The 17,036-nt window shown below is 43.7% G+C and overlaps 1 protein-coding gene across 2 annotated transcripts in view; it reads left to right on the top strand.

Annotated features, from left to right (window-relative positions):
* SLC6A11 (solute carrier family 6 member 11) overlaps positions 1 to 17,036 on the top strand; it is a 132,732-nt gene that overhangs the window by 95,284 nt on the left and 20,412 nt on the right. For both annotated transcript variants that reach the window (XM_027042642.2, XM_027042641.2), the window contains 2 exons: positions 3,223 to 3,326; positions 8,534 to 8,658. In XM_027042642.2, the coding sequence (XP_026898443.1) occupies positions 3,223 to 3,326; positions 8,534 to 8,658 (229 nt within the window). The remainder of the gene's footprint in view (positions 1 to 3,222; positions 3,327 to 8,533; positions 8,659 to 17,036) is intronic.

The raw sequence follows: 17,036 nt of genomic DNA, 5'->3' as shown, positions 1-17,036 counted from the left end.
TAGGAAAATCAACCCAGACTAGTCAACATTAAGACCTATTCTAATAAAAATGACTGAACGTTAAAGAGAGAGAAAAAAAAAAACACCTGAATGTCGGTCATTCAAACAAAAAGAGTAAGTGAGAAGAATGGATTCAGGCTTTTCTACATTTCACTCTGTGCCAGGGGAAAACTATGCAATGTATTTAAGATTCTCTGGAAAAGAAAAAGAGAACCAAGGATATTATATGCAGCCATACTGACGTTCAAGTATGAAAGCCATCAGCCAACTATTACGAACATACAAGAAGCCAGGAAATCTTACTTCTCATGAGCCTTGCCTGAGGGACTTACTAGAGAACAGGCTACCGGCAACCAAACTGACAGGAGAGGTATTATCATAAGGGCTGGAGTAAGCATTAAATTAATAGTCACCCGTAGAGCTCACACTGAATCGTGGCTGTCACGGAGACAATATAATATGTAATGGCTGTACATTGTGATCATGCTCTTACGGAACAAAATTTAAAGTTGGGAAACGGTGGAGTATGTATATGGAAGATAGGATAAGTTCACATGTTGCTTTTACCTATCAACTGGAAACCAATGAATATTTCTTCTATTTAGTTGCTAGAGGAAAGGGAAGAAAAATAAACTGAGACTACTGGCTAATTTCAATTTCAATATTCCTCATAGTTGGGAAGCAACACACAGTGTCACAAAGAGGGGGGAACTAAGGGAATTGTATAGAGGCATGAATTTGATGGTAACGACCAGAATAACAATGACAGGCATTTTACCTTGGAGATAGGGGAGCAAGAAGGAAAAGTTATTTGAGAAAACATCCCCCTGTCACATGAACCTCCAGACCCAAAATGTCCTCCCCATCTTTCTTGTCTTTAAAGGTGTGCCTTTAAGCACACCTTCTCTGATTGCCCTAGCACGTTAATTATCCTTCCCCCACCCTCACCACCATCAGCCACTCCTAGGTACTGGCTACCTTGTGCTCTGAATGTTTCAGCTTCTCTCATCTGCAGACAAAGATGAAGTGCTATATGTAACTGTACAGTATTTCTTTCAGGTTCTGGCACAGGGTTCTGCATACAGAAGGCACTCAGTAAATGCTGGTTTACCAGTAATTCAGGATTGATTGAAGGATTTGGGCTTATATCCCCTGGGCTTTTCTAAGCACTTAATGTTGCTACTAGTCAGAATTCTTTGAGTTTGAAGTGACAGCAATCCAGTTCAAGTTGACTTAAGGAAAAGAGGAATTTGGGGCACCTAGATGGATGGCTCAGTTGGTTGAACGTCTGATTTCGGCTCAGGTCATGATCTCACAGTTCGTGGGTTTGAGCCCTGTGTCAGGCTGTGTGCTGACAGCTCAGAGTCTGGAGCCTGCTTCAGATTCTGTCTCCCTCTCTCTCTCTCTGCCCCTCCCCTGCTTGTGTGCTCTCTCTCTTTCTCTGTCTCTCAAAAATAAATAAGTAAACATTTTTAAAAAGAGAGGAATTTATAGGCCTCTGAAAGTGCAATGTTCTAGGGTAGGCCTCCATTTCAGGCATAACTGGATCCAGGTACTCAAGTCATATCATCAATATCAGTCTTTCTTTGCTCTAAACTCTGCTTTCCTCTGCATTGGTTTTCTTCTCGGGCAGGCTGTTCCCTCATGCTCAGTGATGACCCCCAGGAATTACAAGCTTAGCATCTCTAGGAGAAAAGAATGTATCCCATTTGCAGTAGCTTCAGTAAAAGTCCCAGGATTGAGTTTAATTGTCTTGGCTTGCATCATATGCTCATCTCTGAATCAATCACTGTGGTCAAGAGAAATGCTTTGATTGGCCAGGCCTGGGTCATGTGACCATCTCTGAAGCTACCTCCCAGTAGAGAAGAGGTGGTTTCCCAAAGGAAAACTGGGGAGCTGTTATCTGAAAGGGGGAGATGGATGCTGGGTGGGCAAAACCAGCAGATGTCTGTTTTAGTGCTGACATGCTCAATGCACAGACTGCAAGGAAAATTCCCCATAAGTGAAAGTCATTCTTTGGGGGTTACATCTTCAGGGTGTGTGGATAGAAAGCTCTCCGGTGTTTTCAAAGTCACAGAGAGCTTATTTACCATGTTCTGGGTGGAGAGGAACCAGTGGCCGTGGAACTCAGTCATGATGGACAAACTAGATTTCCCACAAGTCTGGCAGTTTTTCTCAAGCAGTTCTGTACAGTCTGCCAGAGGACAGGAAAGGGGCTGGGTACAGGGACATCTAATTTGCAGAGGCATTACAGGCAAGAGTGAGGTACCAGAGGGGGATGCTGTGAATGTTCAAATGCCCTAATGCTCAAAGGGCTCAGCCCCGGTGCCCAGCACATAACAAGTGCTCAGTAAATGTAGCTAGTATTTGTATTTAGTGCAAAGCCTTGTTCTCTAGATGGCACCCTATTCTCAACCATCAGCATCATTGGCTGCATTTGGCTTTTAGCTCTGGATTTTCCTTGGAGCTGGGCTCACAGAGAGCCTGGGGAAACATGTTAGAAAAGCCATTGTAACTCCTGGTGTGTGTCTCATGCTGTCAACAGCAGTTTTTGTCAGAGAGGAGCCTGGAAACTAAGAAAGTAGTTTCCATTAAGTACCACAGAGGAAGCCTAAAATGCATCTGTTTTGAAAGGTGAAAGATACAGGTGGGCCTCCCCCCTCTCCTACCCCTTCCCTGCCACCTCTTATGCTCAGATCAGCTATGCAAATATTTTCTCATGGGCAGAATCCTGTGACAGTTTTCTCATGGTAATCTTAATCACAAAGATAAGAAGTCACTCAATTTGGCTTAAATATGACTTGCCTTATGAGCTGGGTCCCAGGAGCTTCCATTCCGTATCACACAAATCCTCTTGACAATCCTAAGAGGGAAGTTCATTCCCCACTTCGCGGATGAGGAGACTAAGCCTCAGAGAGGTTAAGTAGCTTTTCCAAGGTCACACAAGCTGGAGCAGGGACCTAAACATCCAAATTCTTGCTGTTCAGCGAACTGTTACCCATAACCTCTGGAAGATTCTGGAATTAATTAAGGACATGTATATTTAATGAAGCAGTCCCCAATAACAGAACTTCTAAAACACGTTCCTGAGAAGTTTAGGAAATTCGTTTATTTCTCTGTCTAGACTTTTTGGATGGTAAGGTGTGGGTGGGGGATTTCAGAGAACAGGGCCATCACTCATCTGACTTCTCTTTATGCTGACCTCTTTGTGCCTTCCTGCAGGTCTGGGTAGATGCTGGGACACAGATCTTTTTCTCCTATGCCATCTGCCTGGGTTGCCTGACTGCTCTGGGAAGTTATAACAATTATAACAACAACTGCTACAGGTGAGCATTTTGTGGCCCTGCCAAACCCCAAACTTCCACCAGACCCCAAGAGCTCCACACTGTCAGGCTAGGTCACATTCGTCTTCCCGCCTTGCAGGGCCAGGACAAGACAGGCAGTCTGTTTCTCGGCCTCTCCCTGCCCCAGGATCAAAGAGCAGGCCACTTGAGGAGCTAGGAAAATAACGAATGTGATCAGAGTGTGTTGCAGACTGAATGTGAATCCACCCCAGGAGTCTTATTCAGGCCCCCATCCCACCCTGTGTGGCAAAGATTTATCCCAGGGCAGGTAAGTGACTTGCCCAAGGTCACATCGCTAGTAAGTGGCAAAACTGGGACTTTAACTCAGGTCTTCTGACAGTGCGGGCTTTGTTCTTCTGCCTTCTGTTCAGAACCCTGCTTCTTGCCCCTTCTCACTTGATTTTAGGATCCTCTCCTATCCCATCTGGAATGACTAGTGCCCTGTCTTACCCCTCGGCCTCCCTGCCTGGCCTCCTGCATGTGCCCACACCCAGAACTGGGAAGGGAATTGCCCAGGTTGGGAGGTGAGCCTGAGGCTGTCTGACCCTGGCTGCCTGGCTTCTCATGCCTGCAGCCTGATTTCTACTGTGAGGCTGAGACCCACTGAGGGCCAGGAACCCACTCAAGGTCACCAAGCAGTGCATGGCAGAAGGGAAATTGGCACTCTGGATTCTAGCCAATGGTCTGTTTGCTGAGGTCTCTGTACCCCTGAATTCAACTCCTGGTCATAGTAGGTGGCTCTTCAGGAGACTTGTATTTAATAACCACATAATTTGGTTGCTATGTGGCTCAAGGGAGATCGTGCATTTGAAAGAACTTTTGGCATGATAAAAGTCCCTCCCATGTTATCCCCATCTTTGAGATGGGGAAAGAGAGGCTCACGGAAGTGACCCCCCTCAGCTGTACACAGTAGAGCCTGGACTCTGCCTGAGGTCTCCCATTTTTCCATCCCAGGGCCCTGCCACATCTCTCTGAAAGCTAGCTTTGTGATTGCTTTATTAACCCATTCGTTAAAACCATGTGCATTGCGTGTCTGCTGAGTGCAAGACACCAGCATTGGTACCTTAGGAGATAACACACAGGAATGGCACAGCCTCGGTCTACAGATTTCGTAAGTTGGGGAAACGGAGGCACTGAGGAAGTGAAAGGGGCCAGGTCCAGCATGCTGTAAGGAAAAGCCATTGTGGAATCCAGTGTGCCATTAGGCAGCAAGTTCTGTTGTTCCTGGGGGCCCTTGGGCAGAGAGGTATTGGGTATGGCTGGGCAGAAGGTTGCTGGAGAGGCAGAAGATGATGCCAGGTTGTCCATATGATCCTTTCTACCTTCCAGGTGTTCGTGGGGAGGTGGGTGTTGGGGGTGAGAGGTAAAGCACTCTGTCAGCCACAATGCAAAACAGTAACCACGGACAGGAAGAGAAAGGCACGGGGCAGGGAGAACAGCATGGCAGTCCTCTGGTTGGGGTTGAGTGTGAGCTGCTTGGGATGTTGAAGAATGCTGTCTGCACACAGCTGTCACCACACCAGCATGACTGCTGACTTAGACCAGTCCTCTGTGCAGGACACTGCAGAAATCACTTGGCCACTGCCTGGCTGTCAGCTCCATGAGGATACAAGCTAGTTCTTGTTGGCCACCATCCCTTGAGCCTACTACAATGCTGCCCAGTGTGTCAGGAAGCAGGGAAGGAGCCATCTGTTACACAGATGAGGAAACTGAGGCCCCTAAATAAGTCACTTGCTCATGTTCATTATTACCAGTGGTGGAACGTGGCTTTGAACTCAGGGCTTTCTAGTTCCTGCACCGCTATTCCTCAGCAACAGGGATGGCCAGTTCTTTCCCAACATCTGTAGCTGACAAGGATTTGGCCAAGACTGCCCTGTCTTCGGGCCATGTCCTACAACCGTCTCCCCCACGGAGCGTGTGGGTAAGATATGCTGGCCACCACAGATCTCTTCTGCTGTCCCATCCAAGAGGCAGCAGAAGAAAGAAAATCCCCCAGGGGATGTTGCAACATCTGAAGGCCCATTTTATTTCCATTTCTCTGCGAACAGGTCTTCCCAACTCAGAGGGAGTAAATTAGTACCCTCCCTTCTGACAGCCTGATAGCTTCTGGAGGTCTTCAAAGCCCAGCTCAGTTCCTGCCAACTTTAAAGCGCTTGTTACATAAGCTTTTCACCTAGAAGGTGCCCTGCAGGAAGGAATTAGAGGGATGGGAAATGCAGCAAACCAGGCGGGGAAAATCCTCACTTCAGAACACAGGCTGCTAAGCTCCTTCTGCTTAAAAGGTGTGAGTGCTCTGAGGGCCAAGGGGTGGGATGCAGGGCTGGAAGGGACCTCAAGTCTGCTTAGTGCTTCTCTGTCCTTCTGTGGTATGAGGAACTCACTCAAGAGGCCCCTGGGGACAGATGGGGAGTTTGCAATAAGGGATATTTGTTTTTCAACAACCACATGAGTGCCCACAGATAACTGTCCACAAGTCAGGATCTGAAAGTCTTAATTCTTAGGGGGCATTGTTTTTGTGTAGCTCCTGGAAAAAGCATGGGTTTTAGCATCTGAGACAAATGGACACACATCCCAACCTCATCCCAAGATGCCCCTGAGACCTTGAGTAGGTGATTCTCCTCCCTGAGCCTCAAGATTCAGTGACACAATGTTCAAGAAACCATAGCACAGGACTAGGTACATTGCAGATTCAAATTATACAGGAGATTTCCAGAATAGAGAGGATATAGAGAAAGTGCTTTCCTCAGGACCCCCTTATTTCCCACTGTTTGATGAGGCAGGGTCAGGAAATAGGCATGAAGAGCAGCTTTACCCCAACCGTAGGGATAAATCTCCCCTTACCTTGACTGAGCTGCATTTCCTTTTAAGAGGAGAGAAATCTGGGATGCCCGGGTGGCTCAGTCAGTTGAGCATCTGACTTCAGCTCAGGTCATGATCTAATGGTTCGGTTCATGGGTTTGAGTCCCACATCAGGCTCTCTGCTGTCAGTGCAGAGCCCACTTGGGATCTTCTGTCTCCCTCTCTCTCTGCCCCTCCTTATCTCTCTGTCTCTCTCTCTCTGTCTCTCTCTCTCTCTCATAAATAAATAAACAAACAAACAGACATTTAAAAAAAAAAGAGGAGAGATATCAGGCTTGCAGATAGTCTTCAGGTCTGCCAGCCCAGCCTACATCCACAGTGCCAGAAGAGTTATTTAAAGAGACCTGTAATCAGTCACTGCCAGCTACAGTAATGCCGTGTAACAAACATCCCCATGACCTCAGTGGTTTAACATGACAAGCATTTGCTTTTATTACTCTCAAGTCTCCTGGACAACTGGGCAAGCTCTCCCGCAGGCTGTGAATTGGTTGGATTCAGCCCCAGGACCCAGGGCAGGCTCAAGTCTGCTTCATGTGTGTACATCGTGGGGTGCAGACTATGATGACAGCAGCTCCCCTGGGGCAGTTCCTCTCATGGCAAGTCACAGAAGGCATAAAGGGCAAGTTCAATCACCTAAGTGTTATCTGAAGCCTCTGTTTGTATCACATCTGCTAATATCCTGTGACCAAAGAAAGTCATGTGGCTAAGCCCAAAGTCAGTGGGGAAGCATACTTGAACCCAAGGAAGAAGGTAGGGAGAGATGACTACTTGCTGGAAAATTACATAATTTGTCATAAGGCCCAAGAAACCCTGTTCTTAAGCACTTTGTCCCATGGGGAGGTCAGGTCCAGAGAGAAGATTCTGCAGGGGGAAGTAGGGCCCACGTCTCCTGACCCCCAGGGTAATGCCTACTCCAGTGTGCCCTTGATTCTCAGAGTCATTGCAAGGCAGCTGGGTGTCACAAGTCACCAACATTAGTGTAGCCCTTGGTTACATTACAAAAGGCAGGCTGTCCGGAGAAGAGGAGGTGAGAGCCCTGCTGTGTTCTTGAGTCGAGCACTCAGTCCTGGATAGGGCATTTGAAGAGGGGCTGGGTCAGCTGGAGTGGATTCCAGATCACAAGCCAGATGAACAACTGGTAAAGGAACTGGGGCAGTTAACTGAGGGAACCGAAAACCCAAAGGGGATATCGGGCCACTATCTTCAGATCTGCCAAAGCTGAAGGAGCTGCAGGCTGTTAGGGAGGGCAGAACTAAAACTCACCAGAGAAGGCTGGTTTTGGTCGAACACAGACGAGGAAGTTCTTACTGCTGTAGGCAGCACTAGCTGGCCGGCCATGGGAAAGCACCATGGGACGAGGGGACTAGGCCTGCCAGGGTGTGACCAGAGGAAGCCCACCAGCACCACCACAGGGACGCCCCCGGCGCATCATACCCCAGACAAATGGCTGGACAGGCCACTTGGGAGCTCCTCCCTGTAAAATGGGGCATCGCGCGTGTCGTAAGCCTAACTTCCTGGCGCATGCTGGCAGCAGCTGAGATCCGGGGAGGCCGATTCCCTGAGTTGGCTCCGTGAGAATGCAGTGCCTGAGGTAGGAGAGGCCGGGACTTGAGGGTTCTGTTTTCATCTTGACAAAACCCAGTCGTTTGTACTCCGATTTCTCCTGGTTGCAGCTTTATGCTGGTGCTTTTTTGCTGGTAAGCCCCTCCCAAGGGCAAGAGACAGTCACTGCTCCCGTAATCCCTCCATGCGGGATCCAACCTCGGAGGGGCTGCTGCCTCATAGGGACTTCAGTGAGGCCAGTGAGGCTCTGCTCCAGTAAACAGTCTGGCAAGAAGCTTGACCTTCGGGAGTGTGTTTCCTCCTGAAGCTGCTGGGAGCTGCCGGTGTAAAGTCTGTGGATGCTCCATGAGAAGGAGCCATTTCTCAGAGGCCTCTCCGGCCCTCCTTGGGCTCCCAGGAAATCACTCCTCTGTCATTTCCCTGGTTTTGTTTCCTTCTGGGGATTTGGAGGAGTGTTGCTTTGTCTCCAACTATCTTCTCACTAGTGTATTTTCTCACTTGCCAGCCTTTCTTCCTTCCCATCCCTCTTCCATGCGTCTGGTCCATGACCCACCTTATCTTCTAAAAATGCAGGAGCAGCTGTGTGACCGTGAGCCAGCCACCTAACCTCTCTGAACCACCAGGGCTTCATCAGGCAAATGGGGCTGTCTGTGCCCACCCTGCCCTGCCTGCCCCACAGGATTGGCGGTGGTGCTCACACAGAATGTTCAAGCAGGGCACCTGTTCCGCACACTCTGACCTCAGCCCCTCTCGCTGCTTCCCCACAGGGACTGCATCATGTTGTGTTGCCTGAACAGTGGCACCAGCTTTGTGGCTGGCTTTGCCATCTTCTCAGTCCTGGGCTTCATGGCATACGAGCAGGGGGTGCCCATTGCCGAGGTGGCAGAGTCAGGTAAGTTCGCCAAAGGCGAGGGAGGCCTCGGGTGATTGAAGGTCATAGCACAAGTGTGATCTGCCTCCTCAGCTCATTCTCCTCCTGGGTTCAGGTCTTAGGAGGTGGCCCGCCATCCATCCTGAAACCAGGATCACGGGAGAAAAACGTTGACACCTCCTCATTTCCATATCCAAGACGTCCTCGGGTTGTATAGCTTCCGCCTCCTCAGTGTTGCTCCACTTCATGTACTTTCCCCCAGCTACACTGTCTCCCCACCAGCCCAGACCACTGTCACTGCTCACCTGGATGATCACAGGAACCTTCCACGGGCCTCCTAGCCTCCACTATTGCCCCTTCTGTTCCATGTGTAGATTGATTTCTTTCAAAATGCAGATCTGAGTATGTCCATCTCTGGTGAAAAGCTCTTCTTTACTTCTCATAGTAGTGGATTCTAAGCATGGCCCCAAGGCCCCGTGTTGCCCAGCCTTTGTAGCCTCACCCCCAACATCATCCCCCCCGTGCTCATGCTGCCCCACTGCAGTGATCTGCTTTTGCAACGTCACTTGCTCCCTCCCACCACAGGGTCTTTGCACATACTGTTCTCTCTGCTTAGAGAACCTCTCTCCCTTTCCCTCTTTTAGATGTAGAATCACTGAGTGTGACATTCTTAAGTATAGATTGATGTGTTTGTATCAAACACACTACAGGCAGAGTTATTGTTGCTCAGGCGATGACACAAAATGGTGAATTTACATGGTTGTGATTCACAATCTACATGGTGTTTGAATTCTAGGAAAATGTGTGTTAAAAAGTATGAAAATAGTTTGTGTTCTCATGACAAATAGTTAGGTTCTAAACTCAGTTAAGTCTAAATAAGTTTTTCACCTACAAGAATGTGTAGTAGAACAGTTTGTCAAGACCAGCACAGGTTGCTTAGCCTTTCTGGCCTCCATCTACTCAGTGCAAGTCATGCCCCCATTTATTGTGACCATCCCCAATGTGGGAGCCACATTGCCTCTGTGGAAAATGTTGGTCCACAGTATCCTTTTTTATGTGGCACACATAGTTCAGGAAGCACCCCTCTAACCCACCAGGAAGCACTCCTCTAACCCACCAAGCTGGGCAAGGTGGTGGATATGGACATCAGAGCAGGAATGTGGTTGCAAAGCTTTGCTCCATGACCACTCAGGGTCCACCTTCCTCTGGATAATGTATGTCAGAGAGTGAGAGAGAGAGAGAGAGAGAGACCATCCCTGCTGAAATCAGGATGCCAGAGCTAGCCTAGAGGATATTAATCTGACCAAAGCTCTCACTCATCAAGTGCTTACTCTGTAAAGAAGCTACCCCTGTTTTACAGATAAGGAAGCTGAGGCTCAGAGAGGTGAAGTCACTCAACCAAGATTACACAAGCTGGAAGGGACAGGGCTGGGATTTAATACAGGCCCTCTGGCTCCAGAGCCCATGCTCTGACCATGCCATCCTACTGCCCACTGTGGGCACCTGACCCTTGACCAAACACCCATGCTCCTTCCTGGCATCAAACCACAGACAGCCCTGTAAGGAAAGAGTGTTACCTTCTATATGGGAGCACTGCCCACTCCAAGAATTCATTTCCTCCTCTATAAAATGAATGTCCTAATTTCTGCCTTAGGTGTGCAGTGGGATAAGATATCTGCAGCATTATGTTTTCTCTTTTTATCATTATTTCCATTTTATAGATGGAGTTCAGAGAGGATTCATAGAAAGGAAAAGAGCCAACTAAAAATAAATTTTATTATTTTTTTTTCTAATTTCAAATTGAAAGCATATTCATTTTAGAAAAATGTGGAAATCTTAACAAAGGAAAAACGCTGCACTCCAAATCAGACAACATTTTGGGTTTTTCCTGTCATGGCATTTTCCATGCCTACATATCCATATGTGTGTTGATGGAAATCAGATCAAATTACCCCTGGTATTCAGTAGACTACATTTCCCCCTTCACAATAAAGCATGAGGAACTTTGTGCCTCAGGAAACAGAGATCTCAATCAAGAGTTTTCATGGCTCTGTGGTATTCCACTGGATGGATGGACCATAATGGATTTACTGTGTCTCGTTTGTCAGGCTCCGGGGTGGTTGTGTTTCATAGTCTACCTCACGAAATTCTCACAGCACCTCTGCAGGGTAGGCTTTGTCCGGGCTTCCACTCGTGGCTGTGCAGAATAAGCTCTGCACAGCTGCAGGGGGCACTGTTCACATAAACAGCCCTAGGTTTTACCATGCCCATTGAGATATGGGCCCCGTACCTCAGAGCCTCAAGTGGTTCACCCAAGGTCACACAGCTCATAGGTGTTACAACCTGGCTCTAGCCTTTTCTGGCTCACCTTCCTGTGCTGCTCCTGGTATCCAGCCGGTAAATCTGCTCTGTGCCCTTGGTTGGGTATATGGGTCAGGCTAAGATTCTCCTTGGGAACATCTGCCATATGGAGAACTTGCAAGTTTTAAGTGAGTGTGTGGCCACCTCACCTTGCTCGGAAGGACCTGGGCTTACTTTCTGATGAGTGATTTTTGGAAAATACCTAATTAGATGGCAGAATGCTCAATGGGATGTCCCAGAGTACCTGGAAACTGAGCCAGAAAGGCAACGTATACTTCTCACAGGACTCAGATTTTGTCATGCTATGATCCCAAGCCCTTACCCACATGTCCCTTGGTCTGTTTCTGTGATACTTTCTGTGAGATACCCTCTCCTGGAGGTTGAGATTTTAGACAGCTTATAATTGGGTCTTGCTTTTTTATTCAGTCTGATTATCTATGTCTTTTAATTGGAGTATCTGTCTCTTTTCATTTCATAATTATTGATGTGGTTAAGTCCTGAATTCTGTTTTGAGACAGAAAATGTCAGAATGATCATCAGAAGTGGAAAGAGTCAGATGTGTGGTGGCAGGATTAAGTAATATGTTGCTAACTCCAGATAGACTTTAATGAGTTATGGGTGCATATTGTTGGCTAACTGCTTAGAAAATAATAACAGGAGGTAGGGCTACAAAGCTTAAATGAAATACAGTTGGACATTTCAAAATATTGATCAGCCCAAAAGAAGGCAATAAAAACACAACAGAGTAAACAAAAAAACAAAACCTCCAAAATTCAGAAGGGACAAAAGTAAAACATATATGAAATGGTAAAATTACACCCAACTATATCAATAATTATATTAAGTGCAAATGAGCCAAATACTCCAAGTAAAAGGCAGAGATTATCAGACTGAGTAAAAGAGCAAGACTCAACTATAAGCTTTCGACAAGAGATGCTTTAAATTTAAAGACACAGATAACGTGTAACACAAAGTGAAAAGATAATACCATGTAAACAACAAGCATAAGAAAAGTGGCTTTGCTATGTTAATATTAGAGTAGACTTCAAGTCAAAGAGTATTACTAAAGATAATGGGGAGCACACTTCATAATGTTTATAAAAGGAGCAGTTCATTTATAAGATAGCTAATCCTTAATGTGTTGGTACCTAATGCCAGGGATTTTAAAAACATGAAGCAGTGGTGCCTGGGTGGCTCAGTTGGTTGAGTGTATGACTCTTGATTTTGGCTCAGGTCATGATCTCATAGTTCGTGGGTCTGCACCCTGCATCAGGCTCCATGCTGACATGGAGAATCCCTGCCTGGGATTCTCCCTTTCTTTGTGCCCCCCTCCCCATCTCTCAAAATAAATAAACTTTTAAAAATAAAATGCATGAAGCAAAAACTGACAAACTAAAAGTAAAAATAGACAAACTCACAATCATAGTGGGAGATTTTAACACCCCTTGTTCATTAATGTTAAAACAACTATACAAAATATTAATAAAGACATAGAGATCTGAATACTGTCAAACAACTTGGCTTAATTGACATCTATAAAACACTGCAAGGAACAACTGCAAAGTACAGTTCTTTTCAAATGAACATGAAATATTCACCAAGATAGGATATAAATTGGGCCATAAATTAAATCTCAACAGGTTTCAAAAGATTGAAATTACAAGGTATATTCTCTGACTACCACTGAATTAAATTATGAATCCATAATGAAAATATACCTAGAAAATCCTTAAGTATGTGTAAATTAAGCAACATGTGTCTAAATTTCCCATGAGCCAAAGAAGACAGTATTTCAAACTGAATGGTAGTGAAAACATATCAAAACTTGTGGGATACAGTTAAAGTACTTACAGGGAAATTTATAGCTTTAAAGCCTAATTATAAAGAAGGATTTAAATTAAAAAATTAAAGTTTCTATTTGAAGAAGCTGAAAAAAAAGTATAAATTAAAACCAAAGTAAGTATAAACAAAGAAATAATAAAGGGAAGACATACCCACAATAAAATTCCAAAGCCAAATTTGGTATTAAACAACAAAATTTATAATCCCCTAGTAAGACTAATCAAGGAAAAAAAATGAGAGAAAACACAAATTACTAATATCAGGAATGAAAGAAGAGGGATGAAGTTCTACAGACATTAAAAATGAGAATAGGAAATATTATGAACAACTTCAAGCTAATATATTTGATAATGTAGATTAAATGGAAAATTCCTTTAAAAATATAATTTACTCAAAATGACTCAAGAAGAAATAGAAACACTGAATAGCTCTATACTTTTTAGAAGACATTGGATTCATATCAAAAACCTTTCTACCAAGAAAACTTGAAGCCCTGATGGTTTCACTGGTGAAATCTACCGAACATGTAAGAAAAAAGTAATATCAATCTTACATGGGTCTTTTAAAAGTTAGAGTATGTTAGACCTCTGAATATCTGAGGACTATGAGAGCTGTATAGCTACTTGTATCCTAATTTCCTTCTCAAACAAGAAAAAAACAAGAAGGGAAAATATATTTTATACAAAACCATGCCCCTGCGTAACTCAAAGACAGAAAATATTAAAGCTACAGATAACAGTAACAAAAAGAAAAAATACCAATCTCAGTGCATAATCCCTTCTGCTACCACCTGCACCCTTACAGCTGGTAAGGCTTTGTGATGAACAAAAGCAAACTGAGAAAAACTATGGGGGATACAGAAGACAGGCTGGTGAAGGGACCTAAGAGTGATCTGGAGCAATCCCCAGAAAGATTAAATTCACTGTAAGTCTGAAAAACCTGGAAAAGATCCAGACAGATCCCTGAGCAGGGACAACAGAGAAGGGATTCGATGTGTAATTCAAGGAACAGGGGCCATTTAAAGGAACCAGCACAATTTAAAGGAGACACCACTTGAAACACAGAACTTCTGGGAGAGAAAAAAGCAAAAAGAAAAGGAGAAGCACCCTTTGACGATTAGATGGTGAAGGGAAAACCAAAAAAAAGGAGATAAAATAAAGTCCTGAAAAACCAAAGAGAACCATTAAATCAGGGTGTGGGAAGGGAAGATCACCCTTCCCCACCCTCAAAACAAAAAGCTGCTAAAGTACCTGGACTTTGCCATACTGACAAAAGAGGGCACTATTAAGTTGGGAATATTATAAAATACCCACAAACATGAACATGAGAAAAGTCAAGTCCATACAGAGCTACTGCAGAAAATCAGGAATAGAAACTCCCCACATATCAATGACCATGAAACCAACCATGACATAGAGGAAAATTGTAAGTCAACACTCCAGACAGAATTAAATATATCCAAAGAAGCATCTGAGGATGTGAGAAAAACAAACAAAAACCTTGAACCTGGAATTTTAAAACTACCAGATAGGAGAAGAGGGCACAGGAATGAATGAAGAGAAAGTTAATTGAACTCGGGGGAAGAAATGAGAAAAAAGATAAGGCCAAGTTATCTCAGAAATGAAGAATAAATTACAAATGTCCACTGGAGAATGGTCTCAATAAAGGGGCATTTTATTATTTTTTTATTAAAATTTTTTTAAATGTTTATTTATTTTTGAGAGAGAGAGAGAGACAAAGTGTGAGTGGGCGACGGGCAGAGAGGGTGGGAGACACAGAATCCAAAGCAGGCTCCAGGCTCCGAGCCACCAGGACAGCACCTGACGCGGGGCTCGAACTCACAAACCGCGAGATCATGACCTGAGCTGAAGTCAGATGCTTAACCGACTGAGCCACTCAGGCGAATAAAGGGACATTTTAAAAAGGAAGGAAAACAACCAGATGAATGAAAATGACATAAAGAAGTAAAAACGATCCCACCAAAAACTAGAAATGGAAGACCAGCAGAGAAGAAGATATTCACATTATAGGGTCCCTGAAGAAGAAAAATAAAACAATGGAACAGCGGTAATATTTAAAACTATAATCCAAGAAGACTCTTCAGAAACAGAAAAAGAGCTCAATCTACACATTGAAATGACTTCTCAGGTACTAATGAAAATTAACCCAGGTTGATCAACTCCAAGACATCCTGGTAAAGATCTTAGCTTTCAAAGATAAAGATAAAATCCTCAAGGCTTCCAGGCAAAAAAGATTAAATAACTTAAAAGGGCAAAAGACTTAGACTGGTATCATACTTTTCAAAACCAACATACAAAGAAAGGCAACTATGAAGCAGTATCTTTTTTTTTTTTTAATTTACAAAAAGAAGTATGAATCAAGGCTATGGAAAATGTCGAGGTTATAGGAAAACCATATTAAGCAGAACTTTGAGACTTCTACACTCATAAGTCCTTTGGAGGAATCTACTATGGGGTGAGCTTCATCCAACGCAGGAATAACTAGGAAAACTTAGAAAAAAGACTGATGGTAAGCATTCAAAAATATGTAAGTACACATCTAAGACCAAAACGAAGGTAGGGAAGAAGATAGACGAGTAATGTAGGAATATGCTGTGTACTGTTAACAGAGTTGAAATCATCAACCTAAAAGATGGAGAGAGAAGGCAAAAGGAAAACAGAAAAGCTCATTGTTGTGTAGACCATAAATGGTGTCAAATGATATGGGGGGTGGGGTGGGGTGGGGGCAGACCTGGAAAGCCAGGCAGTAAAGGTTTAAATAAAATTATAAGGGTCTAAGGGCATTTTTAAAAGATGTAATAAGTATAAAGATAACCACTAGAACAAAAACATAAACCTTCCTAAATACCAAAAAACACTTATAAATAAAAGAACAAAGAATACATGGCTCCAAAGAAACATAACAAATATTTAAAAATACACATAACCACCAAGTATTTTGTCAAAATTAAGACTGATCATATCAATAAATGTGAGTGGGCTTAATTCATCCATTAAAAGAAAAAGACTTTCGGGGCACCTGGGTGGCTCAGTCAGTTAGGCGTCTGACTTTGGCTCCGGTCATGCTATCACAGCTTGTGGGTTCAAGCCCCATTTTGGGCTCTGTGCTGACAGCTTAGAGCCTGGAGCCTGCTTTGGATTCTGTGTCTCTCCCTCTTTTTCTGCCCCTCCCTTCTATCTCTCTCTCTCTTTCTCAAAAAAAAAAATAAATAAACATTAAAAAAGAAAAGAAAAAGATTTTCAATTTGGCTCACAAAACATGACCTATATATATGCTGTATATAAGAGATACACCTAAAACAAAGTGATTCATAAAAGCTAAAAATAAGGGAATAGACAATGACAGCAATATCAGGGAAAGTAGAATTCAAGCCCCAAGGCACTAAGCATTACAAAGGACATTTTTTAAATGGTAAAAACTATAATTCATAATAAAGATACAGCACACATAAAAACATATGCACCAAATAATACAGCAATAACCTTTATGAAGCAAAACTTCAGGAGGTACAAGGAGACACAGATAGAAATAAACTGATAATAAGAGAAAACTATACTAAAACACATCGATAAAAGTGAAAGAATGAAAATTAATTACATTAAGAAGAACAACAGCAAAGTGAACTAAAAGAAAGCACAGGAAAGGAAATAATAAAGATAAAAGCAGGAAGGAGTGAAACAATTATAGATAGATAATTACAAACAGTAGATCTAATTAAAATTCTGGGTTTTTAAAAATATACAAGTTACCAAATGGCCAAGAATAAAAGAACTTACCAAGAGCGAAATAAGAAATTGAAGTGGAAGACATTTATATGGTAAGCAAAATAAGTCAGAGAAAGATAAATATATGATTTCACTCATTGGTGGAATTTAAGAAGCAAAACAGATGAACATAGGGGAAAGGAAGGAAAAATAAGGTAAAAAGAGAGAGGGAGGTAAACCATAAGGGGACTCTTCAATACAGAGAACACATTTGAGTTGCTGGAGGAGAGGTGGGGGGGGGGGAATGGGCTAAATGGGTGATGGACATCAAGGAGGGCACTTGTTGGGATGAGCCCTATATGTAAGTGATGAATCACTAAATTCCACTCCTGAAATCATTATTACACTATATGTTAACTAACTTGGATTTAAATAAAATTTAAAAATTAAAAAAAAATCACAAGAGCCTGC

Source organism: Acinonyx jubatus, chromosome A2 (assembly GCF_027475565.1).
Source record: "Acinonyx jubatus isolate Ajub_Pintada_27869175 chromosome A2, VMU_Ajub_asm_v1.0, whole genome shotgun sequence".
NCBI lineage: Eukaryota > Metazoa > Chordata > Mammalia > Carnivora > Felidae > Acinonyx > Acinonyx jubatus.
Note: the sequence above shows the minus strand (reverse complement) of the source record. Positions and strands in the feature narration are given on the sequence as shown.